At 34.4% G+C, this 22,476-nt stretch overlaps 1 protein-coding gene across 1 annotated transcript; it reads left to right on the top strand.

Annotated features, from left to right (window-relative positions):
- Positions 1-2,992: 2,992 nt before the first annotated feature.
- Positions 2,993-4,644, top strand: LOC126732370 (1-aminocyclopropane-1-carboxylate oxidase homolog 6-like). Its single transcript, XM_050435165.1, has 2 exons — positions 2,993-3,929; positions 4,230-4,644. The coding sequence occupies exons 1-2, from the start codon at positions 3,072-3,074 to the stop codon at positions 4,479-4,481; spliced, it is 1,110 nt and encodes a 369-aa protein (XP_050291122.1). The 5' UTR covers positions 2,993-3,071; the 3' UTR covers positions 4,482-4,644.
- Positions 4,645-22,476: the final 17,832 nt, after the last annotated feature.

Here is a 22,476-nt window from a genome sequence, read left to right on the forward strand (position 1 = left end):
AAAGATTAAATCTGAGTTTGTTCAAGTAGTGAAAGATTCACTGCAAACTTGAAGCAAGAGTCTAAAAAAATCTAATTCTTTGTCAGATTTAAGTTTTATAAGAATTAAAAAAAAAAATTTTATGTGAATATTTCGGCCAACATTGAGACTTTCTTTAGGCATGGCCGCATGAGTCTATTGACTCTATTCTGCGTAATTTTTCTTAAAGGAATAGTACGGGATTGATGGAGTTAAAAAAAAAAAAAAAGCGCTGGACGAAAAGAAGGAACACCAACTTCTTTATGATTTATTATTAATTGTTTATTGATTGGTAAAGGAAGAATAGCGTTTTCATAAAAGCTTGTGTCAGAGCTTGCTTTGTGTGATTTGTCCTCGTGCCTAAAGAAAGGTAGCGGCGGCAGTGGCAAATATATATATATATATATATCCATAGAATAATCCCCTTGACAAAGCAACGGCCCAAAGCCAGCTTCCTTCTAATATTATTATTATTATTATTATTATTATTATTAGTTCATTGGTTTGGTAATTGAGGTGTGCAAGGAAGTCAGCAACTGATTATGGAACATGGTCTAGTCTAGGCGATGCTTTTGACCTTATATGATAATATGTATCGTAGATTTTTTTTCAGAGGCAGTAGAGGATATATACAGGGATTTTTACTTTGAGATAATAAAGAGAAATTATTAGATATTTTTAGTAATAGTTCAGTTGGCCAATATTGTTATAAGTTATTTTTAAATTATTTGATTATTGAGTAAATGGTACCTGTAAAATATTTTAGGTGATATCTAAGAATTTTAGAAGAAGTATTAGGGAGAAGTTCCTTAATCTTATCCTAATTGGTTTTATTTTGCATATTTTAATTACTGAAAAGTGTTTATAATTGTTCGAATTTTTATTTCTATTGTAATATTGATTTCAAGTAAATGATTATTACAAATATATTTTAATACGGAGTATATGATTTTTATATACATGTTTGAATAAGATATATTTTTGTTAGAAACTATGATTCCATATATATGATTATGGACAATCTGACTATGAATTGATTCTGATACCCAGCTCAGTCACAGGAATATAGCGTGACCATAGTCATAAGATTGTTAAGAATATGAATTACATTTGAATATTTGAACTATTTTGAGTTCTTAAAACTACATATGTGATTTTGAAATGTTTGAGTATTTGAACTATTTTGAGTCATTAAAAACGTTTATGTATTTTTGGAACCTATTGTAAGTTATAACTTTTGATATATGGAAAACTAACTACTTTCTAAACTATCTATGATATATTTGTAAGATTAAAGTATGTGATCTATTTGCAACTTATTATTTTAAGACTATGAAACTTCTTTAGTTATTTTTGAAAACCTATCATATATTATAACTTTTGAAAACTCATATTACATCTTATTACTTTACAGATCTATTGCTTGATAGAACTTATTAGGATTTTGGTTATTTATTAAGTTGTCAGCTCACCCCCGTTTTCTCCTTCAATTTCAAATTGTGAAGAATAGCAAGTTTTAGGAATTTTAATGTTGTGTTGTGAGCAGGAAAAGAAGCTTAGTGATTTTGGGATTTGATGGTCTTCTAATAGTTTTATATTTATTGGTCAATTGGCATTATGTACATGAGGTTTGGATTTTGTTCCTATTAAATTATTGGAGATCTATTCATAAAGAAATTGTTGAAGTATTTTGGATTTATTTGATTTAATTTTTGAGAATAAATTTTAGTTGCTAAGAAGGCTTTGCACACTTGTTTGGTGCTTACTTTATAAGCGTGTGGCAGTTGTCACGTGCCTATCTTTATAATTGGGTTCAGGGCGTGACAAATAATGATAAAGAAAGAAATAAATAAAACTTTCAAAAAAAATGATAAATAATGTTGTATGCTCAAGAGCATGGACATGATTTTTGTGATTAGGGCAAAATAACTTACTTAAATCTCACTTTTATCTTAGATCACTGACAATATTTTCATGGATTCTATTAACGGATGTACTTAGAGCATTTTGTTAATTGATTATGTAAAGAAAGTGTTGATATTACTTTTATAAGAAATGTAAAAAATTATAATAATAATAAATCAATTATTTTTTCTTTTTTCATAAAACTATTAAATATATATTTCATAAACATAGGGTATCGATAGTTTTTCTCTATTTTAATTTTTTATAGTATATCGACAACGACCTTACACTACCACTTTCTCAACAAAACAAAAGAAAAAACTTTACACTACCAAGATATATTGACTGTCGTCCACGTGCTTTTGAACTTTCTATATCCTGGATTAGATACAAAAAGTTTCAAAAAAAAAAAAAATACCAATAAAAAAAAAAAAGAAAAATGTGGATGAGATTAAAAACAAACAAATATGTGAATGAGATTTATCCACTAAGATATACGAAAAGAAAAATTCCAAGATCAATCAATTCTACAACATTTTTCCTCTCCTATATAACGTGGCTAACTATAAGAGGTAAAAAAAGAGAGTGTAATGTGTTGATTTGAAAGTCATAAATAACAATTTATAAATTCCTAGAAAATAATATTAAGATAACAACTCTTTAATAGTTGTCACAACTCATTACATTGATAAGTTGTGAGTAGTTAATAAAAAATAGTGTTAGATGTGAGTTTACATCTCCACCATTTAGAATTGATCATATGAGGCGGTAAAAATTGTGAACACACTTTTGAGCATTTTAAACAACATTACATACTTTTTCATATATTTTTTCACATATTTTTTCACTCATACATATATCAAAAACATCCAAACAACATTACTCAAATTCTTCCACCATACACCGCAAAATAACTCATACAAAAAAGGTAGGTGGACGATATTTTCAATGCATGTATTGAAAGTTCAGTCGGATTTCAACCAGACAAGGACAGTGATCTGTATTTGGACTATAATTGACAATTCTCCATAAACGACACCTCTCAACCACTATAAATTTCGGTGTCCGTATCCTTGCTCAATACACATTCATTCAATTACAATCAACACTCACCAGACTCCCTACAAACACTTCACTGAGCAAAAACCATGGCAGCTACTGATCATATTGCCGCTACTCCCACCTATGACCTTGCGAAAGAGTTCAAGGAATTTGAAGAATCCAAGATGGGTGTCAAGGGCCTCGCTGAATCTGGCATTACCTCAATACCCAATATGTTCATTCACCCACCTGAGGTTCTCTCCACTCTCAAAAAACCCACCTCTCACACCAAAAAAGCAATACCTTTAATCGACCTTTCCAACTTGAACGTCCCCACCAAACGACACCAACTTGTGGAGCAAATCAGAGAAGCCACTTCCTCATGGGGCTTCTTCCAAGTCATCAACCATGGGGTACCTTTGTCAGTCCTAAACGAAATCATTGACGCAATCAAAGCCTTCCATGACCAACCCCACGAGGTCAAGGCCAAACTCTATAACCGTGACAACGATAAGCAAGGGGTTATGTACCAGAGCAACTATGACTTGTACCGAGCCAAAGTTGCGACCTGGCATGACTCGCTCACGATTTGGACGGCCCCAGAGGAAAAGCGTGGAAAGGAGGAGGATATTCCAGAGATTTGTAAGAAAGAGATGGCTGCGTGGGAATCGCATTCATCAAAGGTGGCTGAGATTTTGTTGGAGTTACTGTCAGAAGGGTTGGGTGTGGAGGCTGAGAGGTTTAAGAAGTTGGGGTTTTTTGATGCTAGGCTGCTTGTTGGACACTGCTATCCGTATTGTCCACAGCCAGATCTGACGGTGGGGCTAAAACCTCACACAGATTCAGGATTCACTGTGTTGTTGCAGAACCAAGTGGGAGGGTTGCAAGTGAAGCATTGTGATGAGTGGGTGGATGTAGAGCCTATCCCTGGAGCATTGACCATCAACATTGGTGACATCATTCAGGTATAACTATTTTCTTTTTCCTTATAAACTACTTTGGATTAGAGTATAAACTAGTTTTTAACCATTTTTTATCCTAGGTTCTGTGGATATCTAAAGTTAAAACAATCATGTGTTTATAATAAGAAAATTTTCTTCAAATCCCTTAATTTAAAATCCTCAAATTCAAATGTCAAAATTTTGTTCATTGGATACAATAAAAACACTCGCATCACTTGGTTTTTGTTTTGCGATGTTCTCTGCACACGTTAAAAAGTTTTGTCATGGGGCTCACTAATTTTTTATTTAATTATTTTTTGACAGATAATTTCAAATGACAATTACGTTAGTGTGGAACATCGTGTTTTGGCTAAGGCATCTAAGGAGCCACGTATCTCAGCTGTGGCATTTTTCAACATGAACACTAATGCGGGTTTTGAACCTTTACCAGAAATATTGTCATCCGATAAACCAGCTATTTACCGCAAATCCACGATGACAGAATTCCTTGAAAGTTTTTATAGTAAGGGATTGGATAGCAAGTACTTCCTTAAAAAAGTCAAGATTGTGAATTGAGAATACTAAAAAAAGGCAATGACAATAAAGTCAATATGATGCATGTTGCTTATTTCCGTTACCTATGTGAGTGGAATGGAGTGACCCATTCCTTGCCTAAGAATGTACTTTGCTTAAGGCATAATAAATGAGGCAAACTATATGTACTTTGCTTCAAGCTAAATTGCTTCCTCACTCCAGACAGAATTCATGCTAATAGCCATTTAGGCTATATTTTGTTTCACAAATTTTTTTTCTTGAACCAATTTCAATATGAGGGTACCTGTTCCAAATAAGAAAGGTATAAGATGAACGTTTGCTATCCAATTATAGCTAAAAGCACCCAAAAATATAATGGGTTCCACTCTGTCTGGTTTTCACTATTTGGACCTCCAGGAGGACCGCAAGGCATTCCATATTGGTGATGACTAGGTCCAGCAGACATGGGAGGCTTTGCATTATTGATGGAATCATTAAGGCGGAAGAGCATAAAAAAGTGTGTTTAACCCATTAATAAATAAAAAAACAAAGAATGGTGGCCATGGGCTGGGTATGGTAATGTTTAGTTCATGGTACAATTAGAGCTTGAATAATGGGTTTTTATTGGGTTTTTAGATTTGGGTAATCTTTGAATTGTAGATGGATAGTAAGATTGTCATCCTAATTTTGACGGCTCTCACTAGTCACTATTATATAAGGGTAATTAACTAATTATTAGGTGTTTTTTGAATACGGTCATGTGTTCCACCTTTTATATTTATTGTAAACTCTACTACTTCAACTCTCAAGCAACCAAGGTTGAGTATTAAATCTAAACAGTAAACACTATATCAATACATAAACTCACACCGTAAAGGATCCATCAATATAATCTTCACTATATAAAAAAAACCATGCATGTAGATTTTTCAAAAAAAAAAAAAAAAAAAAATCCATGTAAATGGAATAAAGATCATCTTTGTTTCTTCTCCATAACAAAGCCAAATCTCACTAAACAAGAAATCAAGTCACAAGTTTCTGTCAAAAGTTACTGAAATTGTGACTGGATTTCTTTCTCTTATCTTGAGATATTCTTCCGGGTATTAGGTAGAAATTAGAATATAGCTTAGAAGAAACTTTGGGATCAGAAGATACAAGATAGGCTAAAGAATATTCTCTGGAAATTGGTTTGGAAAATATTTCCACTCAAAAGCCTACTCAAGATTTCCAATTAAAAGCCTAATCTACATATTATGTGATGCAACCCGTGAGTCCTTAGAGAACCAAATACTTGAGTGCCCCGTTTGCTTGGTCCCTAGCTATCCCTGTGGCCCTTGAGACTTGAGGAGTAAAAGATAACGTCCGTGGAGAATTGGGTGAAGATGGTTATCAATCCAGATTCTAGAAGAGAGCCTTGGTGTACCTGAACAATAGGAAAGTAGGAACTTTGCAGTCAGTATGCTACACTAAACTGGGGCCTAATAATTTGGATGCCAATTTCGATGCAGCTCTGGCTGGCCAACAAAGCATGTGCTGCTATCATATGTCGCAATCGCATTGCTAATATTATCTCAATCCGAACTGATGGCGCTGAAGCTAAGCTAAAGCAGCTCTGTTGGCTTACCAAAGAGCTGTCTTTTGGGCTCACAATATGTAATGATAGAGGGTGATGGTGTGAATGTCACTGAGTCTATTCAAAGTTCTATTTGAAAACCCAACTGGGCCATTGACTACGTAATAACAGACATTTGATCTCTTTTGTGTACTAGGAATTGTTGGCATGCCCAGCGTGTACCTAGACTCTGTAATTCCTTAGCCCACACTATTGCTAGAAATATGGGCTTTGTTTTGAAAACGCGAAGGAGCCATTTCTATCTCAGAAATTCTGGACCTTATGGTCTCCGAAGGATTTGCAGATGGAAACGAGTCCCTAGCTTGTTTTGTGTAATAAAACCCATGAGTATTCAGCCCAAAAAAAAAAAAATTAGAATAAGAATCATAAGATAGTAACAACCCGAGGATGAGAGAGTAGGTATATGTTTTGCGATAGCGGAAGCTCTACTATAATTGTTGTTATTTGGGGTAAGTGGAATCTCATTCATACGAACAACAAAATAAAATATCCACACTAACACCAACCAAAATTTATTATGAATGATATGAATTACAACACTTAATCAAACCTCACAACATTCGCAACTCACACAAACAATCCTCACTAACAAAAATGAAACCTCTCACAAACACAAACTAATTTACAATTCTTACACGCACAAATTCACAATCCCAAAACCCCAATACACCCAATTATTCTCTCATACTCACAAACAAACAAATTCTCAACACATAAGTATCTTTCAACCCAAAAAATTTTCCAAATTATTATTCGAAGAAACCAACTCTATATTCTTCTAACAGACTTCTCCTCCCTACATATGAGAAGACTATTGAGTAAAAGTTATCAAACCTTTTGCAATAATGTCTATTTATAAGATGTCAAAGAAAATTAATTAAGAATTTGAGGCAAATTTTAACAATATTTCTATTTGAACCAATAACAATAGACTATATCAATAATGATGAATAATGTTATGTATCTAGAATTATGGACAGAATATTTTGTGAGTAGCGCAAAATCACTCGTACTTAGAGCATCAGCATTGGAAAATTCCAATGCTACTCTATTTTACCATTCTAAAAAGCCACTTTATCATTATACCATACCATTTTACAATACCTCCAGCATCTCAAAACTCTATTTTTATTAAAATATTATTTTTTACCCTTTCTTTATCATTTCTTTCCAACCGTTTTTCAGTCCTATTTTCCTAGGCTTTCCAACAGTCATTTTTATTCCTCTCTTTCTCTCTCAAACTCTAGCACCGATTCAACCCACAGAGCCACACACACACACTCATGATACACTGATCAACCTATCCAAACCAATCACCACACACACAAAGCCACACACACACAAACACAAACCATCAACAAAGCCACACACACACAAACACAAACCATCAAACCATCAACAGAGCCACACGCACAAACCATCAAACCAGTTGGAGCCAACAACGGCCACTGCACCCACCACCCAAGCCACTGATCAACAAACCCAAGCCACCAATCAGAAACCCACGCCGCCGATTTGAAACCCAGGCCACCAATCAAAAAAATCATCACTGGAGCAAACCCATTCAAACTCATTCAAAAAAAAATCATCACCGTAGCAAACCCATTCAAACCCATTCAAAAAAAATCATCACCGGAGCAAACCCATTCAAAAAAAAATCGTCACTGGAACCACCGGAGCAAACCCATTCAAAAAAAAAAATCATCACCGAAGCCACCATCGGAGCTACCGATGATCAACCCAACCAATCCACCCACCGATCAACAGATCCATCGTTTCAAACCCACTATCAACCAATCCCAGCCCATCGATCCAAACTTAGCTCGCCGATCCACGTTGATCCAACCTCCAAAATCCAAAACCCAGGGGATGGCGATGAAGCTTCAGAGATGAGAGAGTAGATGGAGAAACAGAGAAGGAAGAGAGAGAAGAGAACAGAAATAATGAGAGAGATGAGAGACAGAGGAGAGAGAGTCAGAGATAAAATATTATTTATTTTTTACAATACTGCTACAGTGCAATTCTACATGTAGAATTGCACTATAGCAGTATTGTAAAAAAAAAATTGCAATTCTTGGGTATACAATTCTCTGATGTAGATGGTTTTGGAGCTTAAAATGCCAAATTTCCCTTAGATTTGGCATTAGCATTCTCCAATGCTAAGAGCATCAGCAGTGGGGTTTGTATATGCCAAATATTAGGAACATTTGGCATTTAAGCCCCAAAACTGCTCAACAATGGGAAGGCCATATGCAATATGCCAAAATTTTTTTGAGATTTAGCTACAGTACCATCTCAAATGTAAGATGGTACTGTAGCTGAATGGTATAAAAAAAAAAAAATTTAATACTCTCATTTCTCTCTCCTCTCTCATTTATCCAGGTAAATTTCTCTCTCCTCTCTCATTTTTTCTCTTTCTTTTCTCTCTCTTTCTTTCTGCTTTCTCTTCTTCCTGCTCTCTCTTCTTCAACGGAATGGAGGAAACGGCGTGGAGGCTCGATCAGAAAAGCTATGGTGGAGGCGTGGAGGTCGTGGGTTTCCGGCGTTTGGGTCGAATTTGGGTGGTGTTTGGGTTGGCATTTGGGTGGTGTTTGGCGTTTGGCGTTTGGGTCGAAGATGATGATGATGATGACGGGTTTGGGATGAATCCAGACGGAGACGGGTGATCCTCTCTCTCTCGCCATCGCTGCCGATGAGAACAGATGGGTTTGGGTTTTGGTGAGAACAGATGGGTTTGATTTTGGATTTTGGATTTTGATTTTGATTTTGGATTTTGATTTTGATTTTGATTTGGCTGGATTTGGCTGTGCTATGTTGCCGTTGGATTGTGTTTTTTTTTTTTTTGGTTCAGCTACTGGGGTTTGTGGTTGTGGCTGGTGGGCCGATGGTGGAGGTGGTGGAAGTAGTTGTGGCTGGTGGGCCGACGGTGGGGTGGGTGTTTGTGGCTTCGTCGGAGTGGGTTTTGGGTTAGTGGGTGGCGGAGTGGGTTTTTTTTTTTTTTTTGGTGTTGACGGTAGATTATGGGTTGCTGCTAGTGGTGGCGGTGGCGGTGGCGGTGTCAGGTGTGTGTAGTGCGGCGGTGGTGGTGATTGTGGTTGTTGAATAGAAATAAAGAGAGAGAAAGAATAAATAATGTGTTTTATTGTAAATGATGGTAATTGTGGGATATATTATTTTATTGTGTAGAAATATTATTTTAATAAGTAGAATAGGAAAATAAAAGTTGGGATGTTGGGTGTATTGTAAAATGGTATGGTATAATTGATATTTGGAATGGTAAAATAAGATGAGATATGAGATCCGGATGTGGATGCTCTAATGCTCTTAGATCTCACTTTTACTAGCGTCCACCGGGACCACCACTACTTATTATATATCAATACAGGATGGTGTCAACAATGATGTTAATGTTCTAGAAACGAAAACAATGACTTTAAATTTGTGTGAACAAGCATGGATTGAGACTTAACACTGGCGAAGTCAGATGCATTGACAAGTGATCCAAGCAGAATGACAATGCTAGAACCACAATTTTTGTTACAACTTGCCACTTGAGCAAGTTGTAATAAAAGTTGTGGTCCTAACATTACTCTAAAAAAATACAATTTTCCTTTAATAAAAAAAATACTAATATATATACAAGTACTAATTTAGTAATTTTGTTCTATAAAATTTACACTTTGCCTCTTTAATAATATTAGTAATTCTTTTAAGAGTAATATTACAACCACAAACTTTTCTACAACATATTTATAAACTATTGAGGTAACAAATTCTTATTGATTCGTATATGGGCCCACCACTTACATCACTATTTTACTTACTAATACCACTCATTACTTCATCAATTTGTAAAAAAATTAGTATTTCTATCATCTTCCTCCTTTTAAAGGCCATTAAAGAAAAATATAGATCTAAAATCTAAAATAAAATATACTAGTCCAAAAATATTAACTCAACAACAAATATTACCAATAGCAAAACAAAAACAATTAACTGCAATCAACCAATTTTACTCAAAACAAACAACTTAGTCCTTTAAAAAAATTTAAACAATAGCCACAAAGCTAGGGGCCGAAGCCACCACATGCAACCAACAATAGATCCACCCCCTAATTCCCAGTCCTGATCGACTACATTCGAGTGCTTTTTATATTTTTGTATTTGTTATTGGATAAGAATTAAGATACAAATTAAAAGTTCATTAAAAAAAAAGAGGTGGTGTTTATTTCACACCACTTATTGCAAACAAATATATAGTCATGATTCCAGTGCAAAAAGAGTGTGTATACACTTGTGTGCAATAAGTGACGTGTACTAGTATTTATGCTTAAAAAATCATATATATATATATATATATAATTAATTAAGAAAAAAACACATTAATGAGGTTTAATCCATTAAAAGATAATGTAGTGGGATGACTTTCAATCCAGCACCAGATTTAAACCTATATTAGAACTATAATAATTCTCCATGAGTCGCGGAGCACATCTGTATGGAAAATTTTTAAGTATTATATATATATATATATATATGAAAAAAAAAAAAATATATATATATATATATATATGAAAATCCAAATAAGCATTCATTTAGCATTAGTAAACCATCAACAAAGATAAATACACAAAATTATTATTTTTTAATATATTACAATGAAATTATTTATGATATATATATGAAAATCCAAATAAGCATTCATTTAGTATTAGTAAACCATCAACAAAGATAAATACACAAAATTATTATTTTTTAATATATTACAATGAAATTATTTATGAAAATGGAACTCGCCGTTTTTTTTTTTAAATCTTTGAAATCATCTATGATTGAATTCGTACTAATTTTCACATCGATGTCCCTTTCAATAAATAACATCATTACACATAATAGACAAACACTATGCTCACAAATGCTTAACAACTAACCAATAAATTTCAAAGTTGCAAATAATCTCTTTAATTATTTACCAAAAAAAACTTCTGTTGGGAAATTTAGACCTCGGTTGATAAAATTAACAAATTTTAAACCCAAGTTGTTAATTAGATCTATTATGAATAATCCTTGTTCAAACAAACAAACATCAATATCTTGTCAATATCATGCATAGTGGAATAATAAATAAGACAAGATATGATGATCTAGGAAAACCAATGAAACAAACTAGTTTCACAATAAAAAAACCTAGGAGAAAACTTTCCCAAAATGCAATCCACTATAATAAAGAGAAGTTTCAGATCTAGTATAAAACTTTTGGCCCTAAACTCTACAATCCTAGTAGATGAACTTATAGCAGAAACTTTCTATCGCTTCAAAACCTCTGAACTCTTCAATATATGAATGCTCCACCCATAATCACAATCGGAACCTCCAATTAACTTCAAAAACCTCTTGAAAGTTTTCCTCACAGTAGCAAGTTTGTGGTGGTTGCTATGACTTGAGCTTCTTCACCAATGGAATCTTCATATCTACTTTGAAACTCTTTGGTTTGGTGAAATAGAGAAAACTTGGTTACAAAACCCTAGCCGCATAAACAGAGTGTTTCTCTCTCTCTCTCTCTCTCTCTCTCTCTCTCTCTCTCTCTCTCTCTCTCTCTCTCTCTCTGTGAAAAGCCTTCTAGTAGATGGCTTATGATGTCCTTTAAATACCAGTTCAAATGGATCTCAATTCGGGTTTCAAACGAATAAGTTATGAGCTTTTTCGTGTTGCTGATTTTTGTTGATCCGCAAAGCTCAATAGATCGAGCTACTATCGAGTTTCTACTGAGAACAATCTCAATAGATCGAACTGCTATTGAAGAGACAGTAAGTTTCAACTTCTATCGAGCTGCTATCGAGGTACATACTAAAAATGTATTTTTCTTGACCTTTCCTTGAACAAACTTTATGTTTTCAACTTGGTCTTCAATTACAACTTTAAGACACATCAAAACTCAATAAAAGACACATAATTTGACACGGTTTGACAATATCGAAACACATGAACCTAACAACCTCTTTTGTAAAGACACTAACAGCCAAAAATACTATTAGATGCACAAAAGTGACAGAATAGCACATGGCCATGGGTGATGTGTTACAATGTTAGTCACAAGACTCACCACTATTATTTAAAAAAAAAAAAAATATATATATATATATATATATATCCTTTTAGCTTTATTAAAGAGAGAAAGAGAAAGATGGAATCTGCCTGTCTCTTTCTCTCTTTTATTTTCGAATGTGGAGTGTCGATTGTGTGGAGCTCTCTCATCTCTACCTCTCTTTCAATTATCAAATCTAAGTTAATCAACCAAGCACTAGTGATTCAGATATGAGAGGGATAAAATATTCTCATACAAAAAAGAAAAAGAAAGAAGAGATTAGATATAATTACCAAAAATTGGGCAGTGTTGCAGTGGATTGGTGGTGGCGTCTGGTGTGGTGCTAGTTTGCTTTTGCTACATTGTTACCGCCTATGAGAGAGAGTATCATTTTCCGTGCTTCAAGACTACTTAAATATTACATGTGATAACCTTGCTCAAAAAAATTGTGAAATATTTTTTTATATATAATTTGATAGTATAACAGAAATGGGACTCAAACCTAATTATCATGATAAAAGAGAGTACTGTACCACTGAGCTATAATAACTACTGGCTTTGGTTTGTGAAAAATATTATCCGAACATTACTCAAAAGATTTAATGACACAAACTTTCTCCTAATTTTCTCACAACTCATGTGACGTATGTATAATATAAAATAAATAAATAAAATTTAACATATTTTAATAAGGACAAAATTAACAAGACTAAAATTTGGCCAAAACTCCACCAAATTAACATGACTACAATAAAAATATATTAAGTAGAGTTGTGACCAAACTTTATCTGAATGATAAATGAATGATGTGAGAAAAATTGTTTCAAACAAAGTGTCACTATCGATTTTATATTAGTAAATTGATGTTTAAGTGAATGGTGTTTTGGCTTAATGGCGCCTCTCATCCTTATTTGGTGGCTAATAATTGCAAATCCGCCAACTAACAGATTATTATTATACAACTAATGAAGAGCAAAAGACCAAAGTCACCTTAAAGTTTCATATATATATATATATATATATATTGTAGGTACTCAAGAATTCTTTGCCTTTGGCTTTGGGTTTTTTGGCTTGATTGCCTTGCCTTGCCTTTGGTTTGAATTCTTATGTCCCACATTGGAAAGATCTCTTTCCTCTTTCTACCTTATAAGGGATGAACCAATGGAGTTAAGAGTACCATTAGTTTAGTGATCTTTTTATTGTAGGTACTCAAGAATTCTTTGCCTTTGGTTTTGGCTTTTTTGGCTTGATTGCCTTGCCTTGCCTTTAGCTTGAATTCTTTTGTCCCACATTGGAAAGATCTCTTTCCTCTTTCTACCTTATAAAGGATGAACCAATGGAGTTACCAAACTAATGGTACTCTAACTCCATTGGTTCATCCCTTATAAGGTAGAAAGAGGAAAGAGATCTTTTCAATGTGGGATAAAAGAATTCAAGCCAAAGGCAAGGCAAGGCAATCAAACCAAAAAAGCCAAAGGCAAAGGCAAAGAATTCTTGAGTACCTACATATATATATATATATATATATATAAACTTGGGTGTATACCAAAATGGGTTCTAGACTATGTTTTATAAATGATTTAATAATAATAATAATAATAATAATAACTAGTCGCTAACCCGTGCGATGCACGGGAAAACTATTGATTATGAAAAAAATTCCAATAATGAATGAAGAATTTAAGCTATTACTTAAATTAAAAAAAAAAAATGAATGAAGTGTTTAAGCTATCACCTATCTATGCAATTTTTTTTTGGTGCATTTCAATTAGACTTTAGACAATAATAATATGGTTACTACTTTTTTTTATGTCAGAATTTATTTACTATTATTATTAAGTTAAAATATTTAAAAATAATTATCTGATTATTTATTTAAAAGATATATTTTTATAAAATGTTGTAATGGCAGTATTGTGAATAATAAGGCATGTGATGTGTCATAAATGTCATCTCCTTCACTGTTTCTCTTTCTCTCTGTTCTGTGTTCTCTCTTCCTTCCCTCTTCCTCTCACTTCAGACTCCTCTCACCTCTCTCTTCTTATTTTCTTCTTTTTTTCTCATCTCTTTCTCTCACACTCTCTACTCTCTTCCTCTCACGGCTCACGGCTCACGGTAAAGCCTCTCTCTTTTTTTTCTCATCTCTTTCTCTCACACTTTCTACTCTCTTCCTCTCATGACTCACGGTGAAGCCTCTCTCTTCTCAAGATCAGCTTTGGGTGGGTAGGATTCAGATTGGCTTTGGGTGCGTGGGCTTCAGGTGGGCTTCAAATCGGTGAGGGTGGTTCCAGATCAGCGTGGGTGGCTTCAGATTGGCGTGGGTGGCTTCAGACCGGCTTGGGGTTGTGGGTAGCCGTGGGTAGCCGTGGGGTCGTGGGTAGCCATGGATGGCCATGGGTTTTGCTGTTAGTGGGTGTTTTTGGGTGGTTGGAATTTCAGAGGTGTTTTAATAGAGTTTTTGGGTCGTTGGAATTTCAAAGGTGTTTTAATGGAGTTTCTGGGTGGATGGAATAAGGAGGAAGATGACGAAGAGGGAGATGGGTTTTTTTTGGGGTTTTTTTTTTTTTTTTTTTTTTTGGAGAAACTTTTGGTTTGGGTCTGTGCTTACGTTTACTGTTTTGATTTGGTTTTGGATTGTGCTGCACTTGTGATATAGAGGAAGATGGGAGGAGAAAGAGTTGATGAAACTTTTGGTTTGGGTCTGTGCTTACGTTTACTGTTTTGATTTGGTTTTGGATTGTGCTGCGCTGGTGATATAGAGGAAGATGGGAGGAGAAAGAGTTGATCGGGTTTTTATAAGGAAGGAGAAGGAGTATCGGGGAGAAATAGTTATTAAAATCAGAATTTTTGTTTTATAATGCTGATATTTAAAAATAATGATGATGTGGAAAATTGTGGGAGCTTCTACGGCTTCGGTTTTATATATATATAGATAATAATAATAATAAGAATCTTGTGTCACTCTATGTGTGCATCTATGTATAACTATCATAAGTTGCAACAATCATTAATTTATAAGAAATAATGCTCCTATAATCTATGCTTGTGCTTATTGTATTTAAAGAGAGATTTTAATTTTAAATTTTAGTCTAAATGATTTGAATAATGTATGAAATGATATAATAGTTTTTTTTTAATGATGAAATTGATTGATGGATTTGAAATAAGTGTAAGATATCATTTCAAATCCATGAAATTGCAAATAATTGTATTTATGCCAAATATATGTAGTTTCAATAATCTTTTGTTGTTCAATTTATTATAAGAAATTGTTATTTCTCAAAAAAAAAAAAAATCATCAATCTCCTTAATTTAAAATTCTCAAATTCAAACATCATTAGAAGGTTGTGTGTATGTTATTTAATAAAAACACTTGCATCACTTGGTTTTTGTTGTATCATGTTCTTTGCACACACGTTAAAAAGTTTTCATGGTTCTCACTAATTTTGTAATTTTTTATTTAATTATCTTCTAACAAATAATCTCTAATGATAATTACATAAATGTGGTGGGCCTTTTTGCACCTTTGGGCTAGGCTGCCTTTTGCTACACTATGGCCCAAGTGTTTTGGGTAGGAGAGTCAGGATCAGTCCATTTTTTCTTGAAACTTTGGTCACATGCCCATGGCAGGTGAAGCTGGTGAAGCTGCTATAAAAGAGTTATGGCAGACAGATACAATGGGACAATAATAAAGGCAACACACTTACTATTAGATGAAACGAAACTATTACAAAAGATTTATGGCAGATAAATATAATAAAACAATAATAAAAGAGATGTGCTTACTGCCAAGCCAAACAAATAAGAGATCCTAAATTAAAACAAGGAAAAGAACGATATAGCAACAAGGAACACGTTATAAGTGAAATTACAAAGACAAGAAAGGGAATAATAACGATAAGTAATGAAATTAAGGAAGGAAAAGGTTAGTCTGTTGTGTTCAATTGTGTTATGGGACTAATACTAAGGAGGGAACTACTTCCTCAATGTGGGTAACCTCGTAGGAGGATCCTGCTATAGAAATTATCCACTTTGGCTTATGCCCGAACGAATCCTTTATCCTCAACAGAGGGTAGGCTTTTAGAGGGAGAGAATGAATTAGTCAATTGGTGCATGCATGCCATTTCACACTCTCTATTTCTCTTCCTGATTCTCTTTTTCTTTTCTTTTTTTTTTCCCTTTTTTTACTTTAGTCCTTTCCCCCTCTTTTCTTTCTTTCTTAGAGCTTTCTCGTGTAGTTTTATGGTGATGGTGGTGCTGTAATTCTCTCCTAGTGGTTGCTACTATTGCGATGCTGATACTGTGCACGGCGAGGGCCCTTTATATACTGTTTGTCGTGACTGGTTTTACCATTTTACCCTTTAACTACTTTTGTCTGGATTTGGATGTCCTTCCGACCACCTATTGGTTTGTTAGCTGCCCAGCTATCACCACTTACCTGTGCTGACTATGCCACTGCTCATTACTAGACAAAGAAAATTGTTTTGTTTGCTTGTTCACCGTGGCATTCTCTCTTACTATCCATCATGGCAGCCACCTAGTGGTTCCAGCTCATCCTTCTTTCTTTTGGGTGGCATGTCATCCCAGTAGGATATTTCCCCCAAAAGAGTTTAAGCGGGAACCCCAAAATAGGCTTACCCTTCTCCCTACAGCCAGACCATACCCTCTCTTACCTTTGACCCATGACCCACCACTCTTGTATTGGCTGGGTACAGGTTGGTGGTGCCTAGGCCTTGTGCGTACTCCATTTCCGTGTATGTCCAAAACTTGTTTGTTGCTTATGCGTTTGCCGTGGACTGAAGGTTCGTATGTGCGTTTTGCTGCTCATTCTTGACTTCTTATGGCGTGAAATGTTTTCTGATCCTCCCCTCTTTATGGCTTGCTTCCTCCAAGGGCTGGGCCTTTCTTGATTATGGGCTTTTCTCCTTTTTAGCCCACTGTTTGCTCCTCCCGTTGGCTTGCCAGTATTCCTACCATGCCATTTTGTTATTCCTGTTGCGGCGCTATTTGATCCATGCTTGTTGGGCCTCTTTCGTATACTCTTTTCTCAATTGGTTACAATGACCCAGTATGGTCATTAGGTTCATACTCATGCTACTTTGGGCTTTCTTGACCCACTACATTGCTTGTGGGCTCCTTTGGCCCATTTCTTTCACCTTGGGCATCCTCGGCCCATTTGCTATCCTTGGGCATCTTTAGCCCATTTTCTAGTTCTGCATTCTCATGGGCTTTTATTAACTCTTTTGAGCTTCCCTGACCCAGTTACCATATCCTTCATCCTTGGGGTTCATGGGCTTTCCACCAACCCCTTACTTTCTTAATTCATTACTTCGGGCCTGTTGTGACCCATTCTTACTGTTCTACATCATATAATGCCCATGGGTTTACTACTTTCTTTGGGCTCCTTTGGGTCCATTTGCTTTCCTCAAGACCCTTTTGTTTACTTTATGGGCCTATGACCCATTATTCCTGCAAATTGGGCTTAAATGGATTTTCTCTTAATCCTGCTAACTCTTTCCTGCCAATATTGCTTTGCTTCTTCATGATGTTGGGCTTTTCCCAAAATGAGCATCAACAGTAAGCATAGAGCGTCGTGTTTTGGCTTAGACATCTAAAAAGCCTCATATATCAATAGTGGCATTTTTCAACGTGGGGACTCAAGCCAATTCGATCTAATTACTTTGAACCACTGCCAGAATTATTGTCACCCGGTAAACCAGTTCTTTACCGCAAATTTACAGTGCCAAAATTCAATGAAAGTTTTTTCTACCAGGGATTGGAAAGCAAGTCTTTCATAGAAAGTTAGACTATGAAATAAGAATTCTAAGAGGACTGGTATACTCCATATGATATATGGAGCATATTTATGTACCTTTGTGAATGGAATGGAGTCACCCATATTCCTTGCTCAAGAATGTACTTTGCTTGAGGCATAATAAATGAGGCAAACTCAAGTGCCCTGCTTAAAGCTAAATTGTTTTCTATATAATTCATGCTAAATAATCTTTTAGGATATAATTTGTTTCACAATTTTTTTTCTAATCTTTTTTTCTCAAACCAAAATTTCAACTTGAGTCGTTCCTCTTCAAAATAAATAAGAAAACTACAAGTATCCATATTACAATCCATTTTTGTGTTTCTCTTCATTCCAAGCATCGGTTCTCAACTACTATTGCTGCCAACCGCCATAAGCCCCTCTTTGACTAGGACGAGGCAATAGGCTAGGGGTGGCAAATGGGCGGGTTGGGTCATAAATGGGTTGGGTCATAGATGGGTTGGGTGTATAATTATCCATTTATGACCCGTTTATATATAAATTAATTATCCATTACCAACCCAACCCATTTAATTAGTAACCCACCCATTTAACCCAATATGACCCAAATACCTCTAAAACTACTTGAATACCCTCTTGACCTCCAAAATACCCATAAATACCTAAAATGATGCAAATACCCCTAAACTTCCAAAATTACCAATATACCCTTGGACATCCAAAATTATCCCAAAAATCTCTAAAAATATCCCAAAATACCCATGAAACCTCTAAAATGACCAAAATACCCCTGATATCTCTAAAATCACCAAATATGCTTAAAAACCACTAAAATGACCAAAATACCCCCCAAAACTCAAAAAATGACCAAAATACCCTTGAAACCTAAAAATTACCAAAATACCCCCCAAAACCTAAAAATGACCAAAATACCCCCAAAACCCAAAAAATGACTAAAATACCCTCAAAACCCAAAAAAATGACCAAAATACCATCAAAACCAAAACCTAAAAATTACTAAAATACCTCTAAAACCCAAAAAATTACCAAAATACCCCCGAAACCAAAAAAATGACCAAAATACTTCCAAAACCCAAAAAATAGCCAAAATACCCTCAAAACCCAAAAAATGGCCAAAATACCCCCGAAACCCAAAAAATGACCAAAATACCCCAAAACCTAAAAAATTACCAAAATACCCCCGAAACCCAAAAACTGACCAAAATACCCCAAAAACCTAAAAATTACCAAAATACCCTCGAAACCTAAAAAATTACCAAAATACCCCCAAAACCTAAAAATGACCAAAATACCCCCAAAACCTCAAAAAATACCAAATACCCTTGAAACCCGAAAAATGACCGAAATACCCTCGAAACCTAAAAATGACCAAAATACCACCGAAACCTAAAAAATTACCGAAATACCCCAAAACCTAAAAATTACCAAAATACTTCTGAACCATAGAAATTTACCGAAATAACCCTAAAACTAAAAGATGACAAAAATGCCCTCGTAACCTAAAAAATGGCTAAAATACCCTTAGAATCTAAAAGATAATCAAAATAACCCTGAAACCTAAAAAATTACCGAAATTCCCTCGAAACCTATAAAATGAATGAAAGACTCTTAGAACCTTTAATTTGTCAAAAATATCCTTGAAACATCCAAAATACCCTGAAACCTCAATTTTGGTAATTTTAGATGTTTCAGGTGTATTTTGGTCATCTTACATGTTTAGGGGCATTTTGGTCATAATTTGGGTTTCAGGGGTTTTTATCGATAATTTTTTTTTAGGTTTTGGGATTATTTTGGTCATTTTTTTAGGTTTTTTGGGGGTATTTCGATCATTTTTTAGGTTTCAGGGTATTTTGGTAATTTTTTTAGGTTTCTGGGGTATTTCAGTTATTTTTTAGGTTTTAGAGGTATTTCGGTCATTTTTTAGGTTTATGGAGTATTTTGGTAATTTTTTAGGTTTAGGGAGTATTTTGGTAATTTTCTAGGTTTAGGGTGTATTTTGGTAATTGTTAGGTTTTGGGGGTATTTTGATAATTTTTTTAGGTTTTTGGGGTATTTTGGTCATTGTAATAGGTTTTGGGGTTATTTTAGTAATTTTTTAGGTCTTGGGGTATTTTAATCATTTTACAGGTTTCAGAGGTATTTTGGTCATTTTTTAGGTTTCAGGGGTATTTTTGGTAATTTTAAGGTTTCAAAGGTATTTCGGTCATTTTTAAGGTTTAGGGGGTATTTTGGTAATTTTTTAGGTTTAGGAAGCATTTTGGTCATTTTTTGGGTTTTTAGGGTATTTTAGTAATTTTTGGGTTTTTAGGGTATTTTGGTAATTTTTGGGTTTTGGGGATATTTTGGACATTTTAGAGGTTTGGGGGGTGGGGGGTATTTTGCTCATTTTAGAGGTTTTGGAGGTATTTTGGTCATTTTTTGGGTTTTGAGGGTATTTTGGTTAGTTTTTGGGTTTTGGGGATATTTTGGGCATTTGAGAGCTTTTGGGGGGTATTTTGCTCATTTTAGAGATTTTGGAGGTATTTTGGTCATTTTGGGGGTTTTGGGGGTATTTTGGTCTTTTTTTGGGTTTTGGGGGAATTTTGGTCATTTTTTTGGGTTTCGAGGGTATTTTTGTTAGTTTTTGGGTTTTGGAGGTATTTTGGTCATTTTTAGGTTTTAGGGGTATTTTGGTCATTTTTTGAGTTTCAGGGGTATTTTGGTTATTTTTTGGGTTTTGGAAGTATTTTGGTCATTTTTAGATTTCGGGGGTATTTTGGTCAGTTTTTGGGTTTTGGTGGTATTTTAGTAATTTTTAGCTTTTAGGGGTATTTTGGTAATTTTTTGGATTTTGGGGGTATTTTGGTAATTTTTAGGTTTCGGGGGGTATTTTGGTCATTTGTTGGGTTTTGGGGGTATTTTGGTCATTTTTTGGAGTTTCAGGGATATTTTGGTAATTTTTAGGTTTTGGGGGTATTTTGGTCATTTTTTAGGTTTAGGGGGTATTTTGGTCATTTTTTGGGGTTTAGGGATATTTTGGTCATTTTTTGGGTTTTGGTAGTATTTTGGTCATTTTTTAAGTTTTAAGGGTATTTTAGTCATTTTCTAGAAATTTAGATTTTATATTGTTTATTTAAATTTTAGATGGGTTTAGTGGGTAATAGTGGGATTATCCATTTAGACCCATCTAATTAAATAACCAAATGGGTCTTTATCCATTTAACCCAAATATTCAAATGGGTTGGGTTAAGACTTATCCAAATAAGGTGGGTAATGAGTGGGTTCGTGGATATGGATAAAAATTGCCACCCCTACAATAGGCATACCACTCCCATCATTAGCATATGGTGGGCCTCGGCCTTGCCAGTGGATTGCCATTTCTTCATTTTGTTGCTGATGTTTCCTTTTTTTTTTTTTTTTTTTTTTTTTTTTTTTTTTTGTGGAACTCGTGTGATGATTAATAGTTGGTCCGGCCATATGATTCAAAGATAAAAGCATGGTTCAACATATTATAAGACTAACAACTAACAAGAGAGCTCTCACTTATGTTTGATAAGCAGAAAACAAATAGATTATGGAAATTTTTAAAGGAGTTCAAGCACAAAGGGAAATGTCTATGAAAGAACAAATAGAGATGACCAAAAATTATTTTCCTTTGGTGGCACAACACAAATGTTGTGTATATAAAATTAAAGGATGATTAGGTCTAGTCAAATACATTGAATCATGCAAGTTGTTTTTCAACTTCTTGCTTCTCTTTCTAAAAAAAAAAAAAAAAACTTCTTGTATCTCGGATATAAAAGGTTAAAAAAATAAATATTACAAAAAATATATATATTGATAAGTCCAGAAAAATCATTAAGGTCGTTCATTAATATTGACGATCTTGCATCATTAGTAGACCATTAAAGATAACCGCTCAACACATTCAATAACAACCATCAAAGGTCTTAAATTCTCACCAGGACAAAGAACGTTACAATCAAGATAATAATCACCATAATTTATGTACAACAGCTACCTAAGTCACCTATAAAAGGGGCAATTAGTCTCACTAGCTAAGGTACGTCAAAAACTACTATAAAAACACTATCTATATACGAAAGATATGGGTTGATACTAACTTAAGCATCGGAGACTCTCCCACCGAGCACAACCCGGTGATCTCTCCGATCAATCTCTCCTTTATTTTGCAGGTCCTACAAGATCGTCTAATACTCCGAATTGGACGAGTGATCCAACTAACGATTTTGTTATCATCATATATATATATATATATATATATCTCACCAGCCCTAGAACCCAATTCAAACCATCGAGCTACTATGAGAGCCTATGTTTTATATAATAATAATAAAAAATAAAAAATAAAAAACATGTTACATGTGGAACTTTTTGTATCTTTTATTGGATTGGATATAAAAAGTTAAAAACAATAAAGAGGAGATGAGGTTTAACATGTGATAGTTAAAGACTTGTTAATATATGGCAAGTTAATGGTGATTTTTATATTGGCACATATATAATATTACTTTTTTACTTA

Source organism: Quercus robur, chromosome 6 (assembly GCF_932294415.1).
Source record: "Quercus robur chromosome 6, dhQueRobu3.1, whole genome shotgun sequence".
Taxonomy (NCBI): Eukaryota; Viridiplantae; Streptophyta; class Magnoliopsida; order Fagales; family Fagaceae; genus Quercus; species Quercus robur.